The sequence below is a fragment of the Pleurodeles waltl genome, chromosome 3_1, assembly GCF_031143425.1.
Source record: "Pleurodeles waltl isolate 20211129_DDA chromosome 3_1, aPleWal1.hap1.20221129, whole genome shotgun sequence".
Classification (NCBI taxonomy): domain Eukaryota; kingdom Metazoa; phylum Chordata; class Amphibia; order Caudata; family Salamandridae; genus Pleurodeles; species Pleurodeles waltl.
In genome coordinates, this window is record NC_090440.1 from 1,155,854,523 (window position 1) to 1,155,877,445 (window position 22,923).

General features: G+C 44.5%; 1 protein-coding gene across 1 annotated transcript in view; it reads left to right on the top strand.

Moving 5' to 3' along the window:
* The window catches only part of LOC138283560 (myb-related transcription factor, partner of profilin-like), a 110,238-nt gene extending 87,615 nt beyond the window's left edge, over positions 1–22,623 (top strand). Inside the window, exons 4-7 of the mRNA XM_069221500.1 lie at positions 15,560–15,616; positions 19,000–19,256; positions 21,222–21,316; positions 22,590–22,623. Coding sequence (XP_069077601.1) covers positions 15,560–15,616; positions 19,000–19,256; positions 21,222–21,316; positions 22,590–22,623 — 443 coding nt within the window. The remainder of the gene's footprint in view (positions 1–15,559; positions 15,617–18,999; positions 19,257–21,221; positions 21,317–22,589) is intronic.
* The last annotated feature ends 300 nt before the right edge of the window (positions 22,624–22,923 follow it).

Here is a 22,923-nt window from a genome sequence, read left to right on the forward strand (position 1 = left end):
TTCATTTCACATCTTCATCCTCTGATGTGTGTGGTGCCTCTTGTGCCAGGGGTGGTGCTGTTGTTGAAGTTGAGGGGGGCACACACACATCAGTGGATAGAGATGTGGAATTAAAGGTCCTGGCAGCTGCCATTTGTGGGAACACATAAGGCATCACTGAAGCAAGAAGGAACAGCTGATTTCTCAACACTGCAGCTACGTCACAGTGGTAGGCAGCCATGTTTCCCTGAGGGAGGCCACTTCCATCTGTACGGACTCCATGGCATTTTCTATTGCCCCAAGCCTGTTATCTATCATGCTTCTGCCACATTGGGAGGGCAATTGTTGAAGCCTCTGCCTCATGACAGCAGCTATGTCTGTCAGGGACAGCTGGAGTCCACATAATGGGGAGTGGGTGCCTCTGATGGCAGCTGAGTTGTCCTTATTTGGAATGAGGCACCTCTGCAACCCCTCCAGGCTTCCTGCCTTTGTCTCCATCCCCACCCACACCTGCTTGGCCAGCTCCCATTGGACTCCTACCACTGTCCTCCAAAAGCTGATGTCTGGGTCCTCAGAGTCCAGGACTGTGGCAGGACTGGTTGGTGCTCTTTGTTGGTAGTTGGGTGGTTCATGTGGAGACCCTGCAATGCTGTGTGTCCTCCCTGAAACTAGAGGGCGTGTCTGGAGGGAACCTAGGACATCCTAAAGAGTCTCTTAATTGATGGTGGGCAGATGGTCATCCATGTCATATGTAAAATCCAGGACAGGCAGGTCGGCAGGAGGTAAGGCATCATCCTCTGCAATGAGATAGTGAAATGTCAATCTTTGACTGTAGTAGCTGTTGACCTGGCTCATCATTTACTTGCTACTGGAGGCTAAGTGAAATGTTACAGACCCCAGGTTGTAGTTGTTAACTATGTGTTGCATTGTGCATCACCCATGGGGAAACCTATCAAGGTATTTTTTGCATTGCTCCCATGCCACCATATTCCTTGCAGGCCACTTGCCCCAGCCACTGACACCATGGTTGCATGTAAGTTACATTCCTATTCACCATGGTGGACATTCTCACAGTAGTGTAATGAGTGTTGTCACTATTTTGATGCTTTACTCCATTGGCACCATGAATGATGACACTAGTGCAGAAAAGCACGGGAGGTCCATTGCTTACAATGCTTGTGTTACTTTGTCATTTGGCTTTAGCAGGCCCCACACATGTGCTAATTGAATGGCACAGTGCAACCATAATAAATTTTCAGCCTCATTAGTTCATCCCTCCCTACATTAGGTACTTTTCCGTGCATACAGCATATCTACCACAGGCATATGTTGGTTTAAGGGTGTACAATGTGGATCAATTCATGCATTTTTAAAGTTTGTGAATGTGGTACGAGGGGAATAGGCAGCTTGGATCCATATTGACAACTATTTGTATGATGGTACTGTTGCATTACGGGCTAGTGACATTGTCCCCGTAGGGAAACATTGATGCCACATGTGCCTGTTCTTACGCATGAGGGCATCCCTTTATGCACAAAACCAATCATTCACACAACACAGACAACCTTGTTACATGATGAAATTGAATCTACTTGTGCAGCAGCACAAATGATGATCACAGATAAGCCCCATATGTTGTAAAAGTTCACTTTTGTGCCCATTCCCAAATGGTGCCTGGAGGTGCCCTAACAGGGCCCCGGGCAGCTTTTCACTGTCTGCATAGCTACTGCACCCGTTGCACGGCCGCAACACCGCCGGCTCCATTAGGAGCCGGCTCCTATGTTGCGGCCTCATCCCCGCTGGGCCGGCGGGCGTAAACTAGGTTTGCGCCCGACGGCCCAGCGGGGATGTTGTAATGGGCACCGCGGGAGTGCGGCCGCATTGGCGGCCCCAAGCTCGTAATGACCCCCGTACTTTCTAAACAGAATGGGGCTAATGACCAACCTGTGTGGAAGCCCTTGGTTCGTTATCTTAAATTCTGATTGAATAGGTGAAATATATGCTGTCTTGTATCTGCCCTCCAGATACGAATTACACCACTGCAGATCCCCATTTCTGCCAATTTAGTCAGCACGATGGAATGCAAGACTATTGAAGGCAGCAGGAATTTCTAAAATCACCAAGGCAACAGGAAGTCCCCTATCTCCCACATTCTAAGAGTATCAAGAACCAACACCATTATATTTCCCTTGCTGTGTACTGGGTAAAAAACAGATTGGATAGAATCTAGTACCTGGTGTTGCTCCAAAAATCCAGAAAACGCCATAAACATGCATCTCAAGGATTTTTAAGGGGAAAGGCATCAATGAAATGGGCTAGAAATGCGAAAGACCAATGGACTGGCAGTGGGTTTTTTCAGAGGTGGAACTATTAACACCACCTTCACTCATCTGTAACAAAGGTGATAGCCAAGGAGCTGTTACACACATCCCAAAGTGGCTTGGAACTTTCAAAGAATGCTTCTTTTAAACCCTTGGTGGAATGGGATCAAGAGGAACTAACAATTTCTCTAAGACGATCAACCAAGAATGATTTGAAGTGCCCTAGACTTGGAAATATCTTGGCCAACCCCAACAACCAGACAGGAAACCTCAACTGCAAACAAGGCCTCTGATGCAATGAGAAGTGGAGACTAAGCAAAAGTGTTACAAATAGCCACAGATTTGTCTTCGAAAAAGTTTAAAAAGTTTATCACAGAGCAGCTGAGAAAGCTCATATGCCTGCGCAGAACACACGGAAGTAGATAATGAATGCACTATAAAAAAACTTCTGCTTTTACAGTGACCACTAAATTCTTATGCTTCCTGAGAGCTGCTTTCAACTCATCTTGAGCTTCCAAGCAACTGGCAAGTGCCAGACCCTTTCCACTAAAGAGCATAGAGTTCTAATGCTAGCAAAAATAGGTTCTAGACAAAGGTTAAAAATATGGGGTGACCATGCAGATAAGGTTGATTTACTACATACTGCAATACAGTGGTATTGTTTGCCAAAGGATAGTGTGATAAAGGCACTACACAATGTTCAGTGACCCACACTCAACAGAAACTTAAATAGAGCGAAAGCAGCACTCACTATGAGTCATCGTAGCCTTCATTGTAGGTAGCTAGCTCTGAGCACTGCCTCTGTGAGGTTTAGTCCCTTAAAGGTGCAAACAGTAGCTCCTTTCCACATCTCCTTGCTGAAACTAGAAATTCACCCTTCATTGCTGGGACATTTTTATGTTCACAGTAGTATTGCAGCTTTCCGTTTACAATTAATATCTATGAGGAAATGTTTTGGGAGTCATTGTAATTGCTGCTTTGTTGATTATGAAAATACGTACTGGATATCAGAAATTACTTCACTGGGGACATTGCATGGTGCTCCACCATTCACATTATTATAAAATCAGTGACTCCTACCATAAAAGAGGCCTCTTTTCCACATTTGTTTCTTGACAATGTAAATACAACCTCATTTATACATGTATGCATTGTACCTTAGTGCATTGGTGAGATTACATGTGCTGCCTCCATTGGCATCATCAATTACATATAGGATAAAGTACACCCTGCCTGAACACTACAAGGATAGCGTAAATCACCAAGAAGCTTGGTGAATATATAACAGAACGAAGCCAAAAGTCACAAGTTCAAGGTACTCCGAGGTTACTTGCAATATTCTTATAGTGTACAGAAGGGGGTCACATCATCGCCTCTCCCCTTCAAATACCAATTAGATCCTTGGTAAGTGACTCTTTCATATAAAAGAGATAGGATGTTTGCAGACATGAAGAACAAAAGTAGAATCGGTATTGCAAAATGAAATACCCCAACAAGAATTTTGATATTTGTTGCAAAAAGATATTTAATAAGTTATTACTGTCGAGTTCTAATGTCATACTCCTTCTGGAGTAGGAAACATAATGAAGTCTCAATTACGGAGAGCAGTTATATAATTTCTTTATAATAGATGAATGGAGGCTAGTCCTTGGAACATGTTGCTTGAGGCGATGTAATCTAGCATAATTTTGCGAATTTTGCATTACCTTTGTTACATGAATTTACAGAAATCACCTGAAATGGTGTAATTACATTGTATTCATGACAATTTTTTGTGGGTCCAAAGTAACAATGTGAACGACCAGAACACGAACAGTGGTTGTTCACAGCATTTGCGTTTTTTGCACTATTGTTTAAGGCAAAATGGGTCCCCATGTTCAAAATAAATGCAAGGACACATTTCATCCTAAAATATAGCTCTTTATCTCGGTATTGCATTATTTCGCCTAATTTTATGTAATTTCTGTAGAATTTTGCTTCATTACGCAAATTTCCCACAGCCCTATTCCAGATGTCAGAAATCAACAGTTGTAAGGAAGTAAGGAAATTGGAAACAGACTTTTATACAAAAGCGGAACCCTCATGTATTATGAATTATGGTCCCTTTTTCTACTTTTTTTGAGTTTACAGATTTAGAGAGAAAGCAATGTTTTTCTTGTCTATATTTAAGTTAAAAACAGAAGAATACAGAACATTGTTTTCCACAACCCATCATGCTGTTAATCAAGAATCCCAGGCCGATCTCTGTTTAGATTGACAATTTAGAGAATTACAGTCATAATATGATCGTCAATAACTTTATATGCACACACGGTTCTGCTAAAAATATAGGACCATATTTATACTTTTTGACGCAAAACTGCGCTAACGCAGTTTTGCGCCCAAAAAATTAGCGCTGGCTAACGCCATTCTGAAGCGCCATGCGGGCGCCGTATTTATTGAATGGCGTTAGCCGGCGTTAGCCGACCGGCGCTGCCTGGTGTGCGTGAAAAAAAACCACGTACACCAGGCAGCGCCGGCATAGGGCAAAATGGCGTTTGGGCGTCCAAAAATGGGGCAAGTCAGGCTGAGGCAAAAAAATCGTCTTAACCCGATTTGCGCCATTTTTTTTTGGCGCCCAGACGCCATTAACATGACAAAGACAGGAGTCATGCCCCTTTGCCCAATGGCCATGCCCAGGGGACTTCTGTCCCCTGGGCATGGTCATTGGGCATAGTGGCATGTAGGGGGGCACAAATCAGGCCCCCCTATGCCACAAACAAAAATAAAAAAAATACTTACCACAACTTACCTTTTCTTCCCTGGGATGGGTCCCTCCATCCTTGGGTGTCCTCCTGGGGTGGGCAAGGGTGGCAGGGGGTGTCCCTGGGGGCTTGGGAGGGCACCTCTGGGCTCATTCTGAGCCCACAGGTCCCTTAACGCCTGCCCTGACCCAGGTGCTAAAATCCGGCGCAAATGTGGGTTTTTTAGACCCACCCACTCCCGGGCGTCATTTTTGCCCGGGAGTATAAATACGACGCATATGCATCGCAGTCATTTTTTAAGACGGGAACGCCTACCTTGCATATCATTAACGCAAGGAAGGTGTTCACGCCAAAAAATGACGCTAACTCCATGAACTTTGGCGCTAGACGCGTCTAACGCCAAAGTATAAATATGGAGTTAGTTTTGCGTCGAATTTGCGTCGAAAAAAACAACGCAAATTCGGCGCAAACGGAGTATAAATATGCCCCATAATATCTTCACATGCGGTTATCGTTACATATATTTGGCTGCTTAGATTGCAAGACTTGGCAGGCCTCAAACTACAGTAAAAATGTATCGACTAAAAGTGGAAAGGCACTTGGTATAACTTCTTTTGTAGATATGTATAATCATATGGGCAAAAAATAAATATAGGTAATATGGATGAATGCAGAAATACAGACGTAGATGTTCAAAAATTAAAATCATAAAACCTGGAGCCCACATTTTAAAACTATGATTCACTACTAGTATTCCTCCTTTATGATAGGAAAAAAGCCGCCTCCCATTTCAAGTGAGGGTCAAGCAGTGTGAGAGTGAAATTTGTGTGATGGCTTGCACATGCCCATCAAGGCCGTCAGACAGATTGAACAGGGCTGGTTAAGTTCCAGCCCTAAAATCAGAGGCTTGACACCCTTCAGACATTCCACTCTGATGATACTCGACAGCATCACTGGTAAAGGTTGCCCCAGATACTTTCAACTTCAGCCCTGCAGTGGCCTAGGATTTATGCCACTCAAAATATCACCCACCCTTCCACAGCTTGCCATAGCAAGCCTCACAGAGAAAGCAAGAGGCTGCTCTCTCAAAAGCTAAAAGCTTTAGCCTGCACAGTGCATCAGCATGGATCCAATGTCACAGGGACAGACGATGTATGCACTGTGCAGGTTCCAGCTATCAGCTACCCTCTTGAGGTGAAAACTTTGCCCGGACAGAGCTGTGTGCCTGCTTGGATGGTCTCTGAAGTCCCAGAAGTTGAGAATCTGAAACGCGAATCCCACAGGCAGCTGAAGGTAATTAAAACTTTCTCTCTAATGATGTGTACATTCATGTGAGGATGACGGAGAGAGAGACAGAGTGTGTGTGTGCATGTTAGCATGCGTGTCAGGGGTTGATTGTGCATGTGTGGGAGAAGACATAACAGTGACTAACTGAGAGGGAGGGATAATGAGGGACAGTGAGGGGCGGCTACTCCGTGGGCGGCTTCTCCGCTATGGCGGAGGAGCGTTGCCCCCGCCAGCAGCAACAGCTGCAAAACCTTTACTATAAAACAATAATAAACTATGTTTTTTATCGTTTTATAGTAAAAGGGGCAGGGCCATGTGGCTGTGACAGGGATGAGGGGGAGCATGCATGTCCCCTGAGTTCACATGTATGTTTGGCCAGCTGTCACACACATGCACACTGGGCTCTCTCCAACCCAGCAATGTAGGCACTGTGTTACTGGGTTGGAGACAGCAGGGAGAGAATTCCACTCTGCCACAGAGCGCCAGCAGCATGAAAGCAGTGTTAGGATTGGACGCAGAGCAGGCTGGGAGCCTGTGCCTTTAGTCCAGTCGAGGAGCGGATGGGAGAGACGCACACACAAAATGGTAAATCTTTTAAAAATGACTGTTAGACCTGGCATCCTTGGCTTGGTCTCCTCTGCTTTTCTGCCTCTGCTTCCCATGTTTTGACTGTGTGCTGGACTCTGTTTTTGCTGGTTTTGGAACACTGGGCACTTTACCACTGCTGACCAGTGCTAACGTGCAAATGTTCCCTGTGTAAAATGTATGTGTAATTTTCCATGTTTGGTACATTTTATTTACTAGTAAGTCCCAAGTAAAGTGCAGTAGAGGTGCCCAGGGCCTGTAAATCAAATGTTACTAGTAGGCCTGAAGCACTGATTGTGCCACCCATATGAGTAGCCCTGTACACATGGCTCAGACCTGCCACTGCAGTGTCTGTGTGTGCAGTTTTAAACTGGCAGTTCGACCTGGCAAGGGTACCCAATTGCCAGGCTCAAACCTTCGCTTTTTATACATGTAGGGAACCCCTAAGGTAGGCTCTAGGTAGCCCAATGGGCAGGGTGCAGTGTCTGTTAAAGGTGGGACATGTACTGGTGTGTTTTATATGTCCTAACAGTGAAATACTGGCAAATTCGTTTTTCACTGTTGCAAGGCCTATTTCTCTCATAGGTAACAGGGGGGCTGCTTTTAAATATCTTTTAAGTGCAGTTTCCCTTTGGGAGCAGATAGAAATTTGGAGTTTGGTGTCTCTGAACTCACAGTTTAAAAATATATACATCTTTTGGTAAAGTTAGTTTTTAAATTGTCAGTTTGAAAATGCCACTTTTAGAAAGTAGGCATTTTCTTGCTTAAACCATTATGTGACTCTGCCTGCTTGTGTATTCCCTGTCTGGATCAGACTGGCAGTTGGACTGTTTGTGAATCCCCTCTAGACAGTGACACAAAGGGAGCTGCTGTGTAGCCTGCATATCCTGATGGACCGTCCAGGATAGAGTGGAGGGAGGAGTGGTCACTTGCACATGAATGGGCTGTGCCTGCCCTCACACAATGCAATCTCCAACCCCCTGGCGTGAGTCTGGAGCCAGACCTGAGCAAGGCAGAATCTTGTGAACAACAGAGACTTTCCTTTGGAGTTTGCCTACTTCAAATGTAGAAAGGGGAATAAGTAGTGGACCCAAAACCCCAGATTTGTAGATTACTTCAGGAACCAAGAGGAACCTCTGCCAAGGAGAAGAGCTGGAGGAGGACTACTGACCCTTTGCCTGTGACTGTGCTTTGCTGGGTTGGCCTGCAGTTGCTGCTTCTGCCTGAAAGAGGAGAAAGACTAGACTTTGTGGTATATTCCTGCTTGTGAAGAATCTCCAAGGGCTTGGACTGAGCTTGCCTCCTGTTTCGAAGTCTCAGGGCCATCAAAGACTTCCTCTGCCAGGACCTTGTCTCCCTGCTGAGACTCCTGCACTGCCAAGTGGTGCCTTACCCGGTCCCTGGCCCCTTGAACGGTGAATGTGGTAGAACAAGGTCTGAAATCCATGCACAGGGAGCCGTGCAGGGAAAATTTTGATGCACTACCTACAACTCGACTGAAAAATTACGCCCCAGGCACCTCGCGGCTGATTTCAATGCATCACCTGCATAGCTGGTGAAGAAACACGCAACACCTGCTTGCGCCTGCTGAAAACGACCAAACCCCACGCAGTACAGTTTTTCATCACCGTGCGATGAAGATTTCTCACGCATTGTCACTGGACATCAAAGTCATTGTGAACCTGTGCGGATCCGAGGTGCCCTGATTGGAATTCAACGCATCGTTCTCTTGCAGGAGAGAAAAACAATGCATCGCCTACCTGACCGGAGAAGAAACAACGCACGGCCTTCCTTGCAAGTAAGGAATTGACGCATCGTTTACTTTTCTGATGCACATTCGCCTGTGAAGCTTTGTTTTTGACACAAACCAGATACTTTGTGTAAAAACAATGTTTCCATTGTTTTCTATGGAGTAATAATCTATTCTTTTGAAAATTCATATCTTGACTTGTGTATGTTGGATTTGTGTCATTTTGGTCTTGTTTGAATTAGATAAATATTGCCTATTTTTCTAAACTGGTGTGGTGTCCATTTTGTAGTGTTTTCACTTTATCCAAGTGTGAATCTCTATTGCCCAGACTAGAGTGAGAGCCCCTGCTTGGACTGAGTGCAAACGGACTGCCAACCAGAGACCCCCTTTCTAACAAGTACATTATTATTTTTTTTTTTCATGTTCCTGTCCCCATCCCTTTTCCCTCCCGCAATCCGCCACTGGTGACAGTGGGAATCATTGAGGTATTGTTATGAATACGCATGAGTGAGACTGGTAATGAGCCTGTGAGTAAGACAGCTAGGCCCAGATTTACAAACAATTTGCATCAGGTTTGCATTACTTTTTATTGCAATCCTGACACAAAGTGATGGGTTGATATTTACAATCCAGTGCAAATCATGATTTGTATTAGATTGTAACCCAAAGTCACACAATGTAGAGCAATGCACCTTTGCGTCTATGGGTGGTTCATGGAATTTCCTGTGCATCTACCCTTAATTTTTGATACAAAACCATATCTGCAAAAACTTGTAGACATGGATTTACACCAAGTCCTGCACCTCACTCAGGCTAGTGGAACAGGGAGAAATCTTTTTATTTTCCTAATTTGTTCCTCTTTGCATGTGTGCTGCATTTTGCAGTGCACATACGAAGAGGAAACTGCCTTCCAGCACAGTTTTTTGTGATAAGGCACCACTTCCTGCACAAAAACAAATGAAGACAGCCATGCACTATGGTGTAAGGGTATCTACATTGGCGCATGGCAGTATAAAGTACGGCAGTGATAGAGCAGAAGAGCGCCACATCTTTGCAGATATAGTGCAGTTCTTCTCTCTCTTGCTCAAGCAACACAGAGCAGTGACTTCACTTGCAGTGCTGTGTTGCAACCTGGGCCTGAACATGTGAATATAGAGTGAGACAATGAGTTACTTTGTGAGCTTTTGTGTGAGAGAGAGTTAGAGCATGCAAAACAGTGTGTGTAGCAGTGTGAGCATACAAGTGACATGCTGAGTAGGACTGTGAACATATGAGGAAGGTTGTGAGTGACAGAGTATATATGAGCATGTGAGTGAGACACTGTGTGAAAACATATATGAGCATATGTGAGTGTGTTAACATGGGAGTGTGAATGAGCTTATGTGAAAGTCTTTGGGGAAGCACTGGAAGTCTGTTGGTGGCCAGTCCATAGTGGAGGTAATTATTGACCTGTGGAAGCATAGATGCTCGTGCTGGCATATTACAGGTAATCCATAAGCGAGGACAACTATATAATATGGGGCCAGCAACCATGACAAAATTTTGGCTGTACCTATTGGAATAATTGTTGACATACGATGGGGGAGGACTCACAGCAGATGTTTAAAAAAATGGGGCCAATTTCTCTAGAGCATTAGGCTTTGTGGCACACCTTGAAAGCACTTCTATATTTAATGACTGATCTCTCAGGGCCTATGGCCTTTTATATATATCTATAAATGTGTGCTTCAGAATGCACTATTTGACTGTTTCTGTTTCAAATAATTCTTGTCGGAGAACTCCTCTGAAACCCCTCTAATGGTTGGGCTTGCTCCCTGGCATTCACAGCAAGAATTATGCCCAACACTTTCAAACATTACCAGCTGCTACTGGCCTCTCACTAGGCAGAGCTATTTGCACGAGAGTCCATAGCGCTTTCACTGTTCTCAGCAAGAATCTTGTGTTGTTGTGGAATTATTTTGGCAAGGGATGTGGGTAGACCTCTATCTGGGGTGCAATAAAAAGGACTGTATCCCTGACATCAAAAACTACTAACAACCAGGAAGTCATCACTCATGGTGATGAAGTACTATTTCAGAATGAATTAAAAAACAGGTCTTTGGCTCTTCATATACAGGCAGAGTGAGGTTCTAGAATTCTGTGAGGCAGCAATGTAGAGCTGGCACTTCAGTGGGCTCCAGTATTATAAACAAGGGGACTTTTCAGAGGAAAAATTATAACAACGATACTTTGTTTTTTCTTGGCTTCCACCCACACTCTTGCACCATCACGCTGGGATGGGACTATGGGCCAGATGTATCAAAGCTTTTTGCATTCGCAAACAGTGCGCATGCCCGTTTGCGAATGCAAAAAGCCATTTCAGAATGTATTAAAGGCATTCTGAAAGCAATTTTGAGGAATCGCTAAAATAGCGATTCCTTAAAGTTGTGACCCTGTTTAGAGAGTAGCAAATTGCGACTCTCTAAATAAGAAATCGCAAATAAGGAATCCTTATTTACGATTTCTAAGCACATGTAAGAAGCAATTCCTTAATGCGAATTGGGCATTAAGGAATCGCTATTTACCACCAAGCTGAACTTGGTGGTAACCATGTGTAAATTTTAAAAATGCATTTAAAATGCATTTTTAAAATGTACACATAAAGCACACATGCACTTTGGCATGTGTGCACCTTAGATGTCCTAAAAAACGTTTTGGGGTGCAGCAGAGGGGGCCTTGGGCCCCCAGCACCCTGGGGTTTTGCATTTCCAAAATTGCGATTTCCAGTTAAGAAATCGCAATTTTGGAAATGCAAAAAATTTGCAAATATGGCCATCAGGCCCATAGGTGCGAATGGGGCTGGTATCGCAATTTGCGATTCGGTAATAGCATTTGCGATTTTTAAGAAATCGCTATTACTGAATCGCAAATGTGATACATTGCATTTTGCGAATCAGAAATAGCGATTTCTTAAAAATAACTATTTCCGACTCGCAAAAGCCCTTCTTGGTACATCTGGCCCTATGTCCATCAGCATTCCTGCTTGCAAGGAGTGGAAAAGAGAGGAGGGAACAGTGACTCCCAAAACACACTACAAGCGTGCCTGGCAGCCCGTGGCATGGGATACTTTGTTGTTTCCTGGCTTCTGCCAGCATTTTTGCACCATCTAACAGGGGTGGGATTACGTCCCCCAGAAACTCTGCCTGCAGGGAGTGGAAAGGAGAGGCGGGGCTAGTGACTCCCAAAATGAACTGAAAGCACACCTGGCAGCCCACGGTGCAGGATACCTTGCTGTTTTTTGGCTTCCACCCACATTGTTGCACCATCGCTCTGTGGTGGAACTACATCTCCCAGCATCCCTGCCTGCAAGGAGTGGAAAGGGAGGGCAGGAATGGTGACTCCCAAAATGTGCTAAAAGCACACCTAGCAGCCTGCAGCATGGGACGGACATGCACGGGACACACGCAGGACACATGCATGGGCTAAGACCGGGCCAAAAACAGGCCCGTCATTGGCCACAAGAGACTGGGCCCCTTATTTGGAATTTCTGGTGGGCGTCTTCGTACAGTAAATCTAATTATATTTTATATTACTTTGAGCCACTGATTGTGATTATAGGCAAACGTAAGATGGCAGGAGGGAAGGATTCTGTTATCACCTCCTCAAACACTGGCACCACTTTGGATTCATTTTTGGTCCAGGCTGTCAGTATAGTATCCAAAGAAATTGAACTTGTGGAAAGGGTTTGCCTCTTGAGTTGAGGGACAATAGTAGTCCTGGTAATTCCCGGCTTAACTCCTCATCACCTGATGAGGTCCCTGGAGATTCCATAAATATGCTGAGCCTTGAGGTCAGTACTCCTGCACTGGTGAGGCCAATGGAAGACGGGCCAGTAGTGGATTCTTTGTCAGCTATGCCTGTTCCTGGCCCCAATGTGAGCCTTTGGTGAAAAAGAAAAGGAAATCGAAATTATGCATGGGTCCAGCTATTTAAAAAAACGTGGGCCCCAAATCGCTTCAACGCAACATGAATTCCCTCTCTCAACCGGTCGCTATACCTGTTGTGACTAATGACTTGAGCTTAGGGGAGCGAAATGCAATTTGGGAATGCCTGATGGACATAGTGAAGATGACAATGGCTGCTGCTATTGCTGCTATCTTGGAAAGACTAAGGGCCTCATTTACGAGGCCCGCTGTGCACGGCGGAGCAGCAAGTGCCTTTCTGTGCAACGTTGTGCCACAGGTAAAGGGCAGAAATGTGCTGCATCCACAACATACTGTGCATTTCTATAATTTCCCCTTGCGCACAAATTACTGCCTAGAGCTAATGCAGGCACCCTTGCACCATGGTGCAAAGATGCCTGCATTGCGTGATTAATGTTTTTGTGCAGGAAAGGACACCTGCCTGCTTAAACACAATCACGAGAAGTATTTACCTCTTTCTATGTGTGCAGCAGAATTCAGCACATATAGAACGAGAAAAAAACGGGGTGAAATAAGGATATTTCTCTCTGTTGCATCGTTCTTTCACCACCCTCGAGACTTGTAAATCTGGGAATGCATTAGATTCCTTCAGGTTCCATGGGTGTTGCATGGGAACACCGCAAGCAACACCCATGGAACGCCCCATTCACACAGTGTTAGGTTTGAAAGGGGTCCCTATTCACACGGCCATGAAAAGCCATGCAAGGTGGCTTTGCGTGGCCTTGCAAATATGGGCTGTCACACTGCGCCACAGGAGCATCAAAACAAATTATGCTTCAGTGGTGCAGTGTGCCACTGGGGCCTCGTAAAAGAGGCCTTGAGTGTTTTGGAAGTGGTTATCAAGAACTTCGTTTCCAAGCACCCACCTATACCCCTCCTCCTGCTCTGGCACCCCCCCAATGTCCAGCTCTGATGCCTTCCCAAGTGTCAGCATGCAACCCGATTGGTCTGAACATTACTAGGAACACCAGCAAGCAAGCAAGCAGCGGGCATCGGTCTCTAGTACTGCTCCAGTGAAAAATTCTGTTACAGCCCTACAGAGGACTGATGAGCCTGAACCCAGAATTTCGCCCAGTATTTCACAGTCTCAGCCGAGTCCTACTGCAGAAAGGCCTCCCGTTTTACCAGCCATCACTGAGAATGCCCTCAGATACAGTACTTCGTGTGCTCAAGATCCCTTACACCTGCCACCGTACTGTTCTCAGTATTGGTGGGGGTTACTACAGTACAAACTCAAGCTGATGAAAACTATATGCAAAAACAACAGATGATGGACGGAATACAGAGCATATCAAACATTCACCCCCAGTCACAGATCTGGGTTTAATCCATCAGTTCTTTTGCTTGCTATGCCAGTCCAGTTCGGACCCAGCCATATGCAAATCAGTCTTGACCCTGTTCCCTGTGGGAACAGTCCAGCCCGAACTGCCAGGCCAATTCCTCACTGGACCAGAAAAAAAAAGCATCCTAGGACCGGTTTCAGGGTATCACCCTTCATCAGCCAGGCTAGCTTGAATCTGATGGCATAGCAAGCACGGGACCCAAGCCTGGGCATACCCTTCCCACTTGGGGAGACAAAAGCAAAAACAAGAGACGATGGACGGAATGCAGAGCAAATCAAACATTCACCCCCCAGTCACAGATCTGGGTTTAATCCATCAGTGAAAACTATATGGCCCTTAAAAACAAACGCCCTGATTTATGCTTTTTTTTGCACCACATTACCATCATTTATTGACGCAAAAGCAGTGCAAACTTACAAAATGCGATGCACCACTTTTGCGTCAAAAAATGACAGTAATGCGGTGCAAAAAAAGTATAAATCAGAACCAACGGGTGTCACCTGCTCTCTAGAAACAATGATTTTGCCATCCGGGAATATGATGATACTCTTATGGTGAGGAGAGTTGGTTGGGTGAGGCCTTCCATAAAAGTTTTAAAAGGGGCCTGTATCGCTGTGAACTGCAGGTACCCAGAGCTGGCCTATTAATTAATAAATTCAGCTTATAGGAGCAGGAGGAAGGCTCCTGACCTGGTGTATGTTGCCCCATAGGACTACTTTTATTGTCCATGTGCTTCCAATGGGGAGAGGGTTATGGCTGGTCTTGGACCTCCCCACTTAGATTAAGAGTGAACCTATGAAAGCCTGATTCAAAATAGATCCCAGGGGCTATCAGAGTTGGACAGCAATGGTTGACTGTCTCAGTATATTCAAGGTCCTCAAGCAAGGGGGTTGCTGGTCTTTTGTCCAACAGACCTTTTAAACACCAAGGTGCAGAAAGTCACTTGATCAAGGAAGGGGTGGTTTACACTCCAGCAGATACTGGGTAGCGTGTTCAGGTCTCTGTGTCTTCAATCATGGGGGAGATAGGACTGCCTGACTTGGACACGAAACGTGGTAGAGGCTGGAGGCCTACTTTCCCTAATAAATTAAGTATTACTACTACTACATGCTCTGATGGGAATCGGTCCTGAATGAAGGTCCTGCGGGCCCTATTAATGTTGATAGGACACTACCCCTTCTGCCCTGCCCAAAGGAATTCATTTTGAATCAAAAGGACACTGAAGCAATCAATGATATCTCTTGTATGTGGTATCTAAAGGGCCTCTGGCTCCTCTCCTGGAATGTGGCAGGGCTCAGCTCCAAATTGAGTAACTAGGAGTTGCTGAGTTTCATTGAAGCTTTTGACATCATCTGTTGTCAAGAGACTTGGCTGTTTGAATGTCCAACTATTAATGAGTTCAGGCCCTTCTGTTCCCCTGCTGTTCCCTCCACGACTGGCAGAGGGAAGGGGGGAATTTTAGTCCTTGTCTCAACTTCAGTAGTATTCTCAAACCCTGATTACCAACATTTGAAGTTATCCTCCCCCAATGAGTTTAAAATAATGTTTGTAAATTTTTATTATAACTTTTATGTGTCTCAACCTGTAGGGATCATTGAGGAGTTGAAACTCACTCTTTCTGAACTTATGGATAAGGAGCCTAATGGTGACTCTCTCTTATGGGTGGATGATTTTAACATAACTATATGTTGTCTCAGTGGGAATCATGCCTGTGGAATTACCAATGGGCAGGGCGATCCTGTTGGTCACTTTCTGCACACAGCATATGGGGAAGCATTAACCAGCGTGATATTGGTTAATAATTTTCCTTTGTGTTGGATTCAAGGGCTGATCATTTTGTGCATGACCCAAAATTTGTAGGGTGGGGCAAAAGAAGTGTCATAGATCATATCTTGTTGTCTGAGGATTTGGTTCAGTTGCTGAAAAATTATGAGGTCTGACATTCCCCTTGGAGTGACCATTATACTGTTTCTATCACTCTAACTTTTGCTCATACAGCTCCTTCTACCCCTGGGAATCTTCCACCTTTAACTTTTACTTTTAATATAGGAGTTGCAGGAAGAGGCAACATGTTGTTTCTAATAAATTGCTTTTAGATGTAGTCAGTAACAGGCTTGATGAGATTAATAGTTGTCTTTCTGATGGCCTTGATCCAGCTAGCATTTGTTACAACTTTACCAAGACTTGTAAATCTTTCTCTGAACTGTTACTGATAGATACCCGGATGGAGCGACCAGCCAGTACCTGGTTCAATTCAGAGTGCACAGAGACTCCTAAAGTTTTAAAACAAGTTACCAATATTATCCCACGTGAAAAGACCCCCTCATGGATAGACAACCACATAATGGAGCAAGATTCCCTTTTTTCTAAAGTATTTAATCAAGAATCTTCTGATGTCATCGTCGCCAGCAGACCATACCGTCATACTGTTGGCTTTAGTAGAATTTAGCAAGTCTATCTCAATGAGGGAAGTGTGATTAGTCATCTCACATTCTGCATCAGAAAGGGCATCAGGCCCAGACGGGATCCCAGGGGAAATCTTTATCATAATCTCGAACTCTCGGCCCCTCTGAGCACTAATGTTTTTAGGTCTCTGATAACTGGGGACCGCAGGAGTCATGGAGACTGTCATTTACAGTCCCTATTCATAAAAAGGGAGACAAAATTCTCCCCATCTCGCTGCTTGATTAATCTGGGAACACTTTTGGCAGGGTTACTTTGGGGGAATTGGAAGCCTGTGCAGATTAAACCTCATTTTTTTCAGATGTGCAAAATGGTTTTCGCCCGGGCTGTGCTTTAGATTTAATGGACAGGAATAAATTTTGGGATATTATGGGGCTTGCTGGTGTTGATCTCCCTCTATTAGACATTTTTAAAGTAGGCCTGAGTGGATTTCGCAGAAAAGACTCCTTCGCTATCCAGTGGAGTTTCTTGCCATGCCTGTTCGTGTGTCATTTAACATCACTGGCAATGTGAAGTACTTCCTCGAATTGGAATTCTCAGGCAAAGGGCACCACAAGGTTTGCATGGATGCGGCCATTTTGTATTATTCCGCATGTTATGGTGCTGGGGCCTACTTTTCTATCCCTCTACATGTCTCCCATCCCTCTGTATTAAAACTATTTTCCCTAGTTTCTTTTTGTTATATTAGATGTTCTCTTTCTCTTTTTTTATTTTAACTTTTCTCATAATTTTATTTGTGTTTTTGCGACTTTTTTAGTTTTTCATTTTTTTGCTTTACCTTTTTTTCCTTCCTTTGTTCTAATCCTTCCTTATCTCTCCCCCCCAAAGTCCCCAGCGCCATGGCACAAAAGGGAAGCGGCAGCAGAAGCGTCAGGCCCCTAACCATCAGCCACCTTCTTCTCAGGTGGCGGCGACGTCAAGGGGTGAAGCCCTGCACCATATTTTCTGAGGTGGAGGGGGTTGCCTTGATGTTCTATGTGCAGTGCCACCTCCCCTCCACCTTGGCAGAAGGCCCGGGTCTGGGTACAACCTCCGGGAGTGTCAGCAGTGCTGGGAGAGGGTGCACCAGGCTGTGCGCCATGGTTCTGGGGTCCAGTGCACCCAGCAACAGCTGGTGCACCGGTGGGCCAACATCCTAGATCGGGAGACGGACTTGCTCGGCCTGCTAGGTATCGCGGTTGCAGGGCTTGGTGAATAAAAATTAATTATTAGTTGTGCTCTATGCTAATAGTTTCTTTCCACATAGCAAGCATGCTGCTCACACACAGGTATGTAAACTTTATGTTACAAAAATAATATTATGTGTTCGTCATCTAGCCAGCACCGACGTGGCTGCGGGAGTGGATGAGGGGGGACTCTCTGTGGGGCCAGTGGCGGGCAGTGGTAAGTCCTATTGCTTGCTTCTTGACAATTAGTAATATAGTCACTACAAGGGTGTACTAGTGTTATTGGCTCACTTGTCGACACCCTGCTTTTGCAGATGCAGCCGTAGTTAAGTAAGTGTTGGCCTCTTCTACCTGCTAACTCAGCAGACTAAGGTTTGTAAAATGAACTGGAACTATGATTGGTTTTAGACAATTGAAAGAAGGATGAAAGTAGAATGGATGGGTGAAACATAATATGAGTGAAAGGATGTGTGTGTGGATGAAAGGCTGCATAATAACAATCATATAGGTGGGTGATGAGGAGGATGATAGGATGCATGGGTGGGTGAAAGATGGATGAAAAGGTATATGGGTGAAGGATACCAGCCCAGGTAGGTGAAAGGGTATAAGTGAAAGGATTCCATGCCTGGATGGGTGAACGGACTCCTCGGGTGGGTTAGATCTCTTGAATAGGTGAATGAGTGAAAGGATGCTTGGGTGGTTATTAGGTAAATGGAAGTTGGTGAAAGGTTAGTGAAGGACCATGTTTGGAATTTGGATTGGTGTATCTAAGCCAAGGGTGAAGAATAAGAGTGCTAGAAGAATACATTTGCAATGATAATAGATAAATGCTTGGAATGAAGAAACAGGGGTGCTCTTCTGGATGGAGGTATTCTTCTAACCTACTTTACTTGCTTGGAATGGTTTTTATCAAAGGTTTGATGCAAAGGTTTGGATGGTATTTCAGAATATTCCCTTGACTCACAGTATTTTTCAAGTGAGACAGGTAATACCATCCCTTCCCTCTCTCGCTATGGTCTTTCACCAGTGCCACCTATGATGACCTAACAGCTGCATGGTTCAATTAAAAGGATGTCTGCATGTTTGATTATATTATGTGACATGTTTCATTCTTAGCATCCATTGGCCTTAAAGTACAGGTCCAAAGAAGAACAGGGCCATTGGAATAAAATAATTTTCTAGTACAGCTGCCACTGCTGCAGATAGTAACAAGTATGACTGTGGCTCGAGCTGAGCTAGCAATGCCACCAATAATTTAGCACAACAGGAGAGAGAAGAATATTTGTACTCCATAGAGCATATGATGGCTGTGACAGCTATTTGAATGCCCTGAGGTTACCACCAAATGTACTGCTACTGTGCCACTACATTACATGATTTTTTTTGTTTCTTGATATAGCTATTCCAGGTGGTCCTCCATCATGGCAGGAAATAGCAGCCTGGCTGCGGCGGACAAAGCTGGAGGCCATACTGGCCAAGTACCAGCGGCTGGTGATCCTCGAGGAGGAGGAGGATGAGGCAGCAGAAGTTGCTGCCAGTACTCAGGGTCCTAGCCATGCCCCAGCACCCCTAGCCCAACAACCTCCGCCACAGTGCAGGGAAGCCACCCAGCATCGTATCATCCCTGCTTCCCCACTTGGAGAACATATTCCAATGGTGCGTCCTTCAGAGGCTGGTGCAGTTAAAGGCCAGTCAGGCCGCCCGTGTGGAGAGGCTCCTCAGGAGAATCCTGGCCAGCCTTTAGTGCCCTCCTCTGTACCTTTGATAACCTTTTATTTTGGTGGGTGGGACTTGTGGGAGGAGAGGGTGGGAAAGGGTTTTTGCAGGACTTTTTTTTTTTTATTCTTCTATGCAACATGGACAAATTAATATTTTTCGTTTGCAACATTGATTGGGGAAAGGGACATTTGTTTGGGGATTGGGGCGGGCCAGGGGTCGGGTATTTATTATTTTTGTTAGGGACCGGGTAAAATAAATAGTTATTTACAGTTCTTTATGGCTAAAATCTTTTTTTGGGGTGTTTTACTGTGCACCGGTGCCTTTACGCAGCAAGTTTTTAAAATCAGCTGGTAGTGTATTCCTTTTAGCGCAGCATATTTTACAAATCTGTATATAACAATTATTTATGCAGTTGCGCAACCTTGTCCTAATACTCTTCTAGTCTCTGCAGTGTAAACGGAAACATTTTACCCATCAGAGTGGGGCGGAGAGATTTGCCTTTGCCAGTTATATTGCCTAAACTAAAGGTACAACAATACTCCATAATTCTTATACCTGAATGGATGAAACAAGGGCTGCATGGCTTCTCAAGGTACCATGGTGGTATAATAGTAGCATCCTAGCACACTAACAGTGAGGGCATTGGAAGCGAAGTCCCACTCCACCTAGGTGAAAAATTAAGATCCTCCACACTGAGTTGAGGTTGCTTCTACCACATCCGCCCCAACAAGTGTGTGATTAATCAATGGTGTAAATTATTAAGTAACACCTAAATCAATCACACAGTCCGGGGGAAGAGGGTTAGGGATTTGATGAATGGATTGGAAAGGGATTTTTAGAAAGGTGTGACATAAAGACAAACAACACATACATAATATTCATCTGGGAAATGATCAGCAGCCTGTTGCTGGAGTAATAGAAAAACATGAATATGTATGACACAGATAACTTTATATTCTGTCAGCCCCAGTGAGACCCAAGTTGTATAAATCTAAAAATGTTCGGTCAGCTAATTTTGCAAAATAGTACATATTATTATTCTTGGGGTGAAGCTAACATACACAGTTCTAAAAAAAAGAACATTGAAAGAAAAATGATACTAGTCTGTATTGCCAAATTGGGTGGTGCATCGCAGTCTTCTTGGATTGCCCCGTCAATCTTCTTGGGTGCCTGCCTGAAGCCGTCTGATAAGATAAGCATAAGTGTTATGGTGCAGAAGAAGAGAAGGCTTGTGGATTGTAAAACAGAAATGATTATCATCATGATATTGTAGAATCAAGGATGAAATGGAAGGTAAGCTTCATGGGGAGTAGTGTACCAAGAAGACTCAGAGGAGGCAGAGCAAGAGCAAAGACCTTTGCGGTCATTCACCAACAATCGCAGACACGTGTCAGCATGTATCGCGATGATCAAACTCGCAACTGTCATGCTCATCATAAAATTTAGCCTAGAGCACTGCATAATGTGACATTATCAGCCATCACATGTCTGTCTCCTCCAGTTTCCCACAACAGGCCCCCACCCAACCACATAGTTTCAAGTTTGAGCCAACCAGCAGACACACACAGCAGCATTGCATTTTCCAAATCAAGTAATTGATGCACCTCTACCACCATTCCACAGATTGGAGTAGGCCTCTTAGACTCATTCTCTCATCACCTATGTTGATTTCCATGAAGTTGATTACTTCCTTCTTCTGGCAGGTTTTTGAGTTGTCAAATCACACTCTGATTCCTTCTATCATCCCCAAGACTCTAATTAAAGATCATTATGTCCAACTCTTACCAACTGCTCCTGAGAGGCACAGTCTCACGACCCAATTGAGATTAAGCGACCTGTAATTGTTTACCAGCAAGAGAAAGATTGAGTATTTTTTGTCTGGACTAAAATTTTGTTTTTTAGCTGAATGGACTGGTTGGGTCTTCTTTGACAAATGTGAACCAGAAAGCAGAGCACCAGAAAACAAAGCAGTGTGAAAACGCCGCAAACAACTTTTGGTAAGTGTCAAAGGGAGAGAGGGAAAAAGAATCACCTTCAGGAAAAAAATCACCCATTATTATTTTTATGCCTCCAACATTGTGAATCGATCACGATAAAAACACACACCAGTGTAATATATTTAAAGAATATAAACACCAACTCTCACTATCTACTACCACAAGACATGATGAGTCACACAAACCATCTCAATTCTCAACACTGAAACAAGTATCCCTCATATCAATAGTTGAGGCATATGTATAGCAGTACTTACGTGTTCCAATCAAGCACAGTGGAACATTGCTGATCCTCTTTGTTTCAGGAAATGAAACACACATTGACCAGTAAGTTGTAAATCAAACATCTGGGACAGTCCTGCTAGGGGACAAAAGAAAGGAGAGGCACAGAATGGAGGCAGGCATTATTTCTCAAATGTCCTTAAGTGATTTTGGGGGATTTGGGGGGCTTCTTCAATGCACACTGGTCCAACTACAATTCGGCCATACATGTCCCTAAAACAGTTGTGGTTCATTAGTCAATTTGGACAGAAACAAACAGTATACAATATTAAGGTTCCCACAGCTAACTACTTTTATTTTTCTCAAACCAGTTCATAGTAGAAAGTTCTTTGGTGCCCAAGGTCTAATCAGGGAAGTAGAGTTTGTCCTCAAACTCAGGTGGTTCACCCAGACGTTGGTCAGATAACACACTACCATGACCTAAGTCCTACCAATCATCACCCTCATCCACCGATTGTTGTACTTCAGGTATGCTGTAGTTTGGTAGTATAAAGTGCTGATTCATTTTGATCATGGTCAATCTCTCAACGTTTTGGGGTGAAAGACTGGTCCTTCTCACTGTCACAACTGCACCAGCAGCACTGAACACATGCTCATTAGACACCCTGGCTACAGGGCAAGCCAGATACTTTATTGCCAGCACTGGCCATTGGCGCCTCTTCCCATACCAATGCACCAATGGGTTTTGATCCATATAGACCTCTGTTGGGTCCTCCAGGTAGGCCTAGACCATCCGCTCAATAGTCATTGGTGCTCCACCTTTCTCAAGCTCTTTTGCCTTCACCTCTGCAGTTGACTTAAGCCCTGACTTTAGAAAACAACCAAATGCAGATTTTGGAGCTGCTGCTCCTCTTCCTGTTGTTGTTGCTGGTGTTGATTGTGGCTGCTGTGAGCCAACAGCACTGTCTGCAGGCTCTATGGCAGCTGTAGGCTGCACCCCAGAACTTCTGCCTGTGAGTGAGCCTCTAATTTCCAGCTGTTCTTTTTCTAGGTCTCTGGCTTGCTCAGCAATCCATGTAGGTTGAAAAATCCCCATCCGAAAAAGGAATGAAAGTGGCCAGTAATTGTTTGTACTGTGGGTCAAGAATTGTGGCACAGATGTTATGTTTGGATGACACAATGTCTCTTTGAAGCCTTTTATTAACAGATAAGTGAATGATTAAGTTCTCGCCAACTCTTTTGCATCTGTTTTTTCATCCACACCCGCGTACGTTTCAGACACCTTCTTTAGCTGTTTCTACAGCATATGCACAATTGGTTAGCTTGATCCATGGTACAGTCCTCCTTGCTGACTTCCCGTGTGAAAATTTCAAAAGGAAACAGCA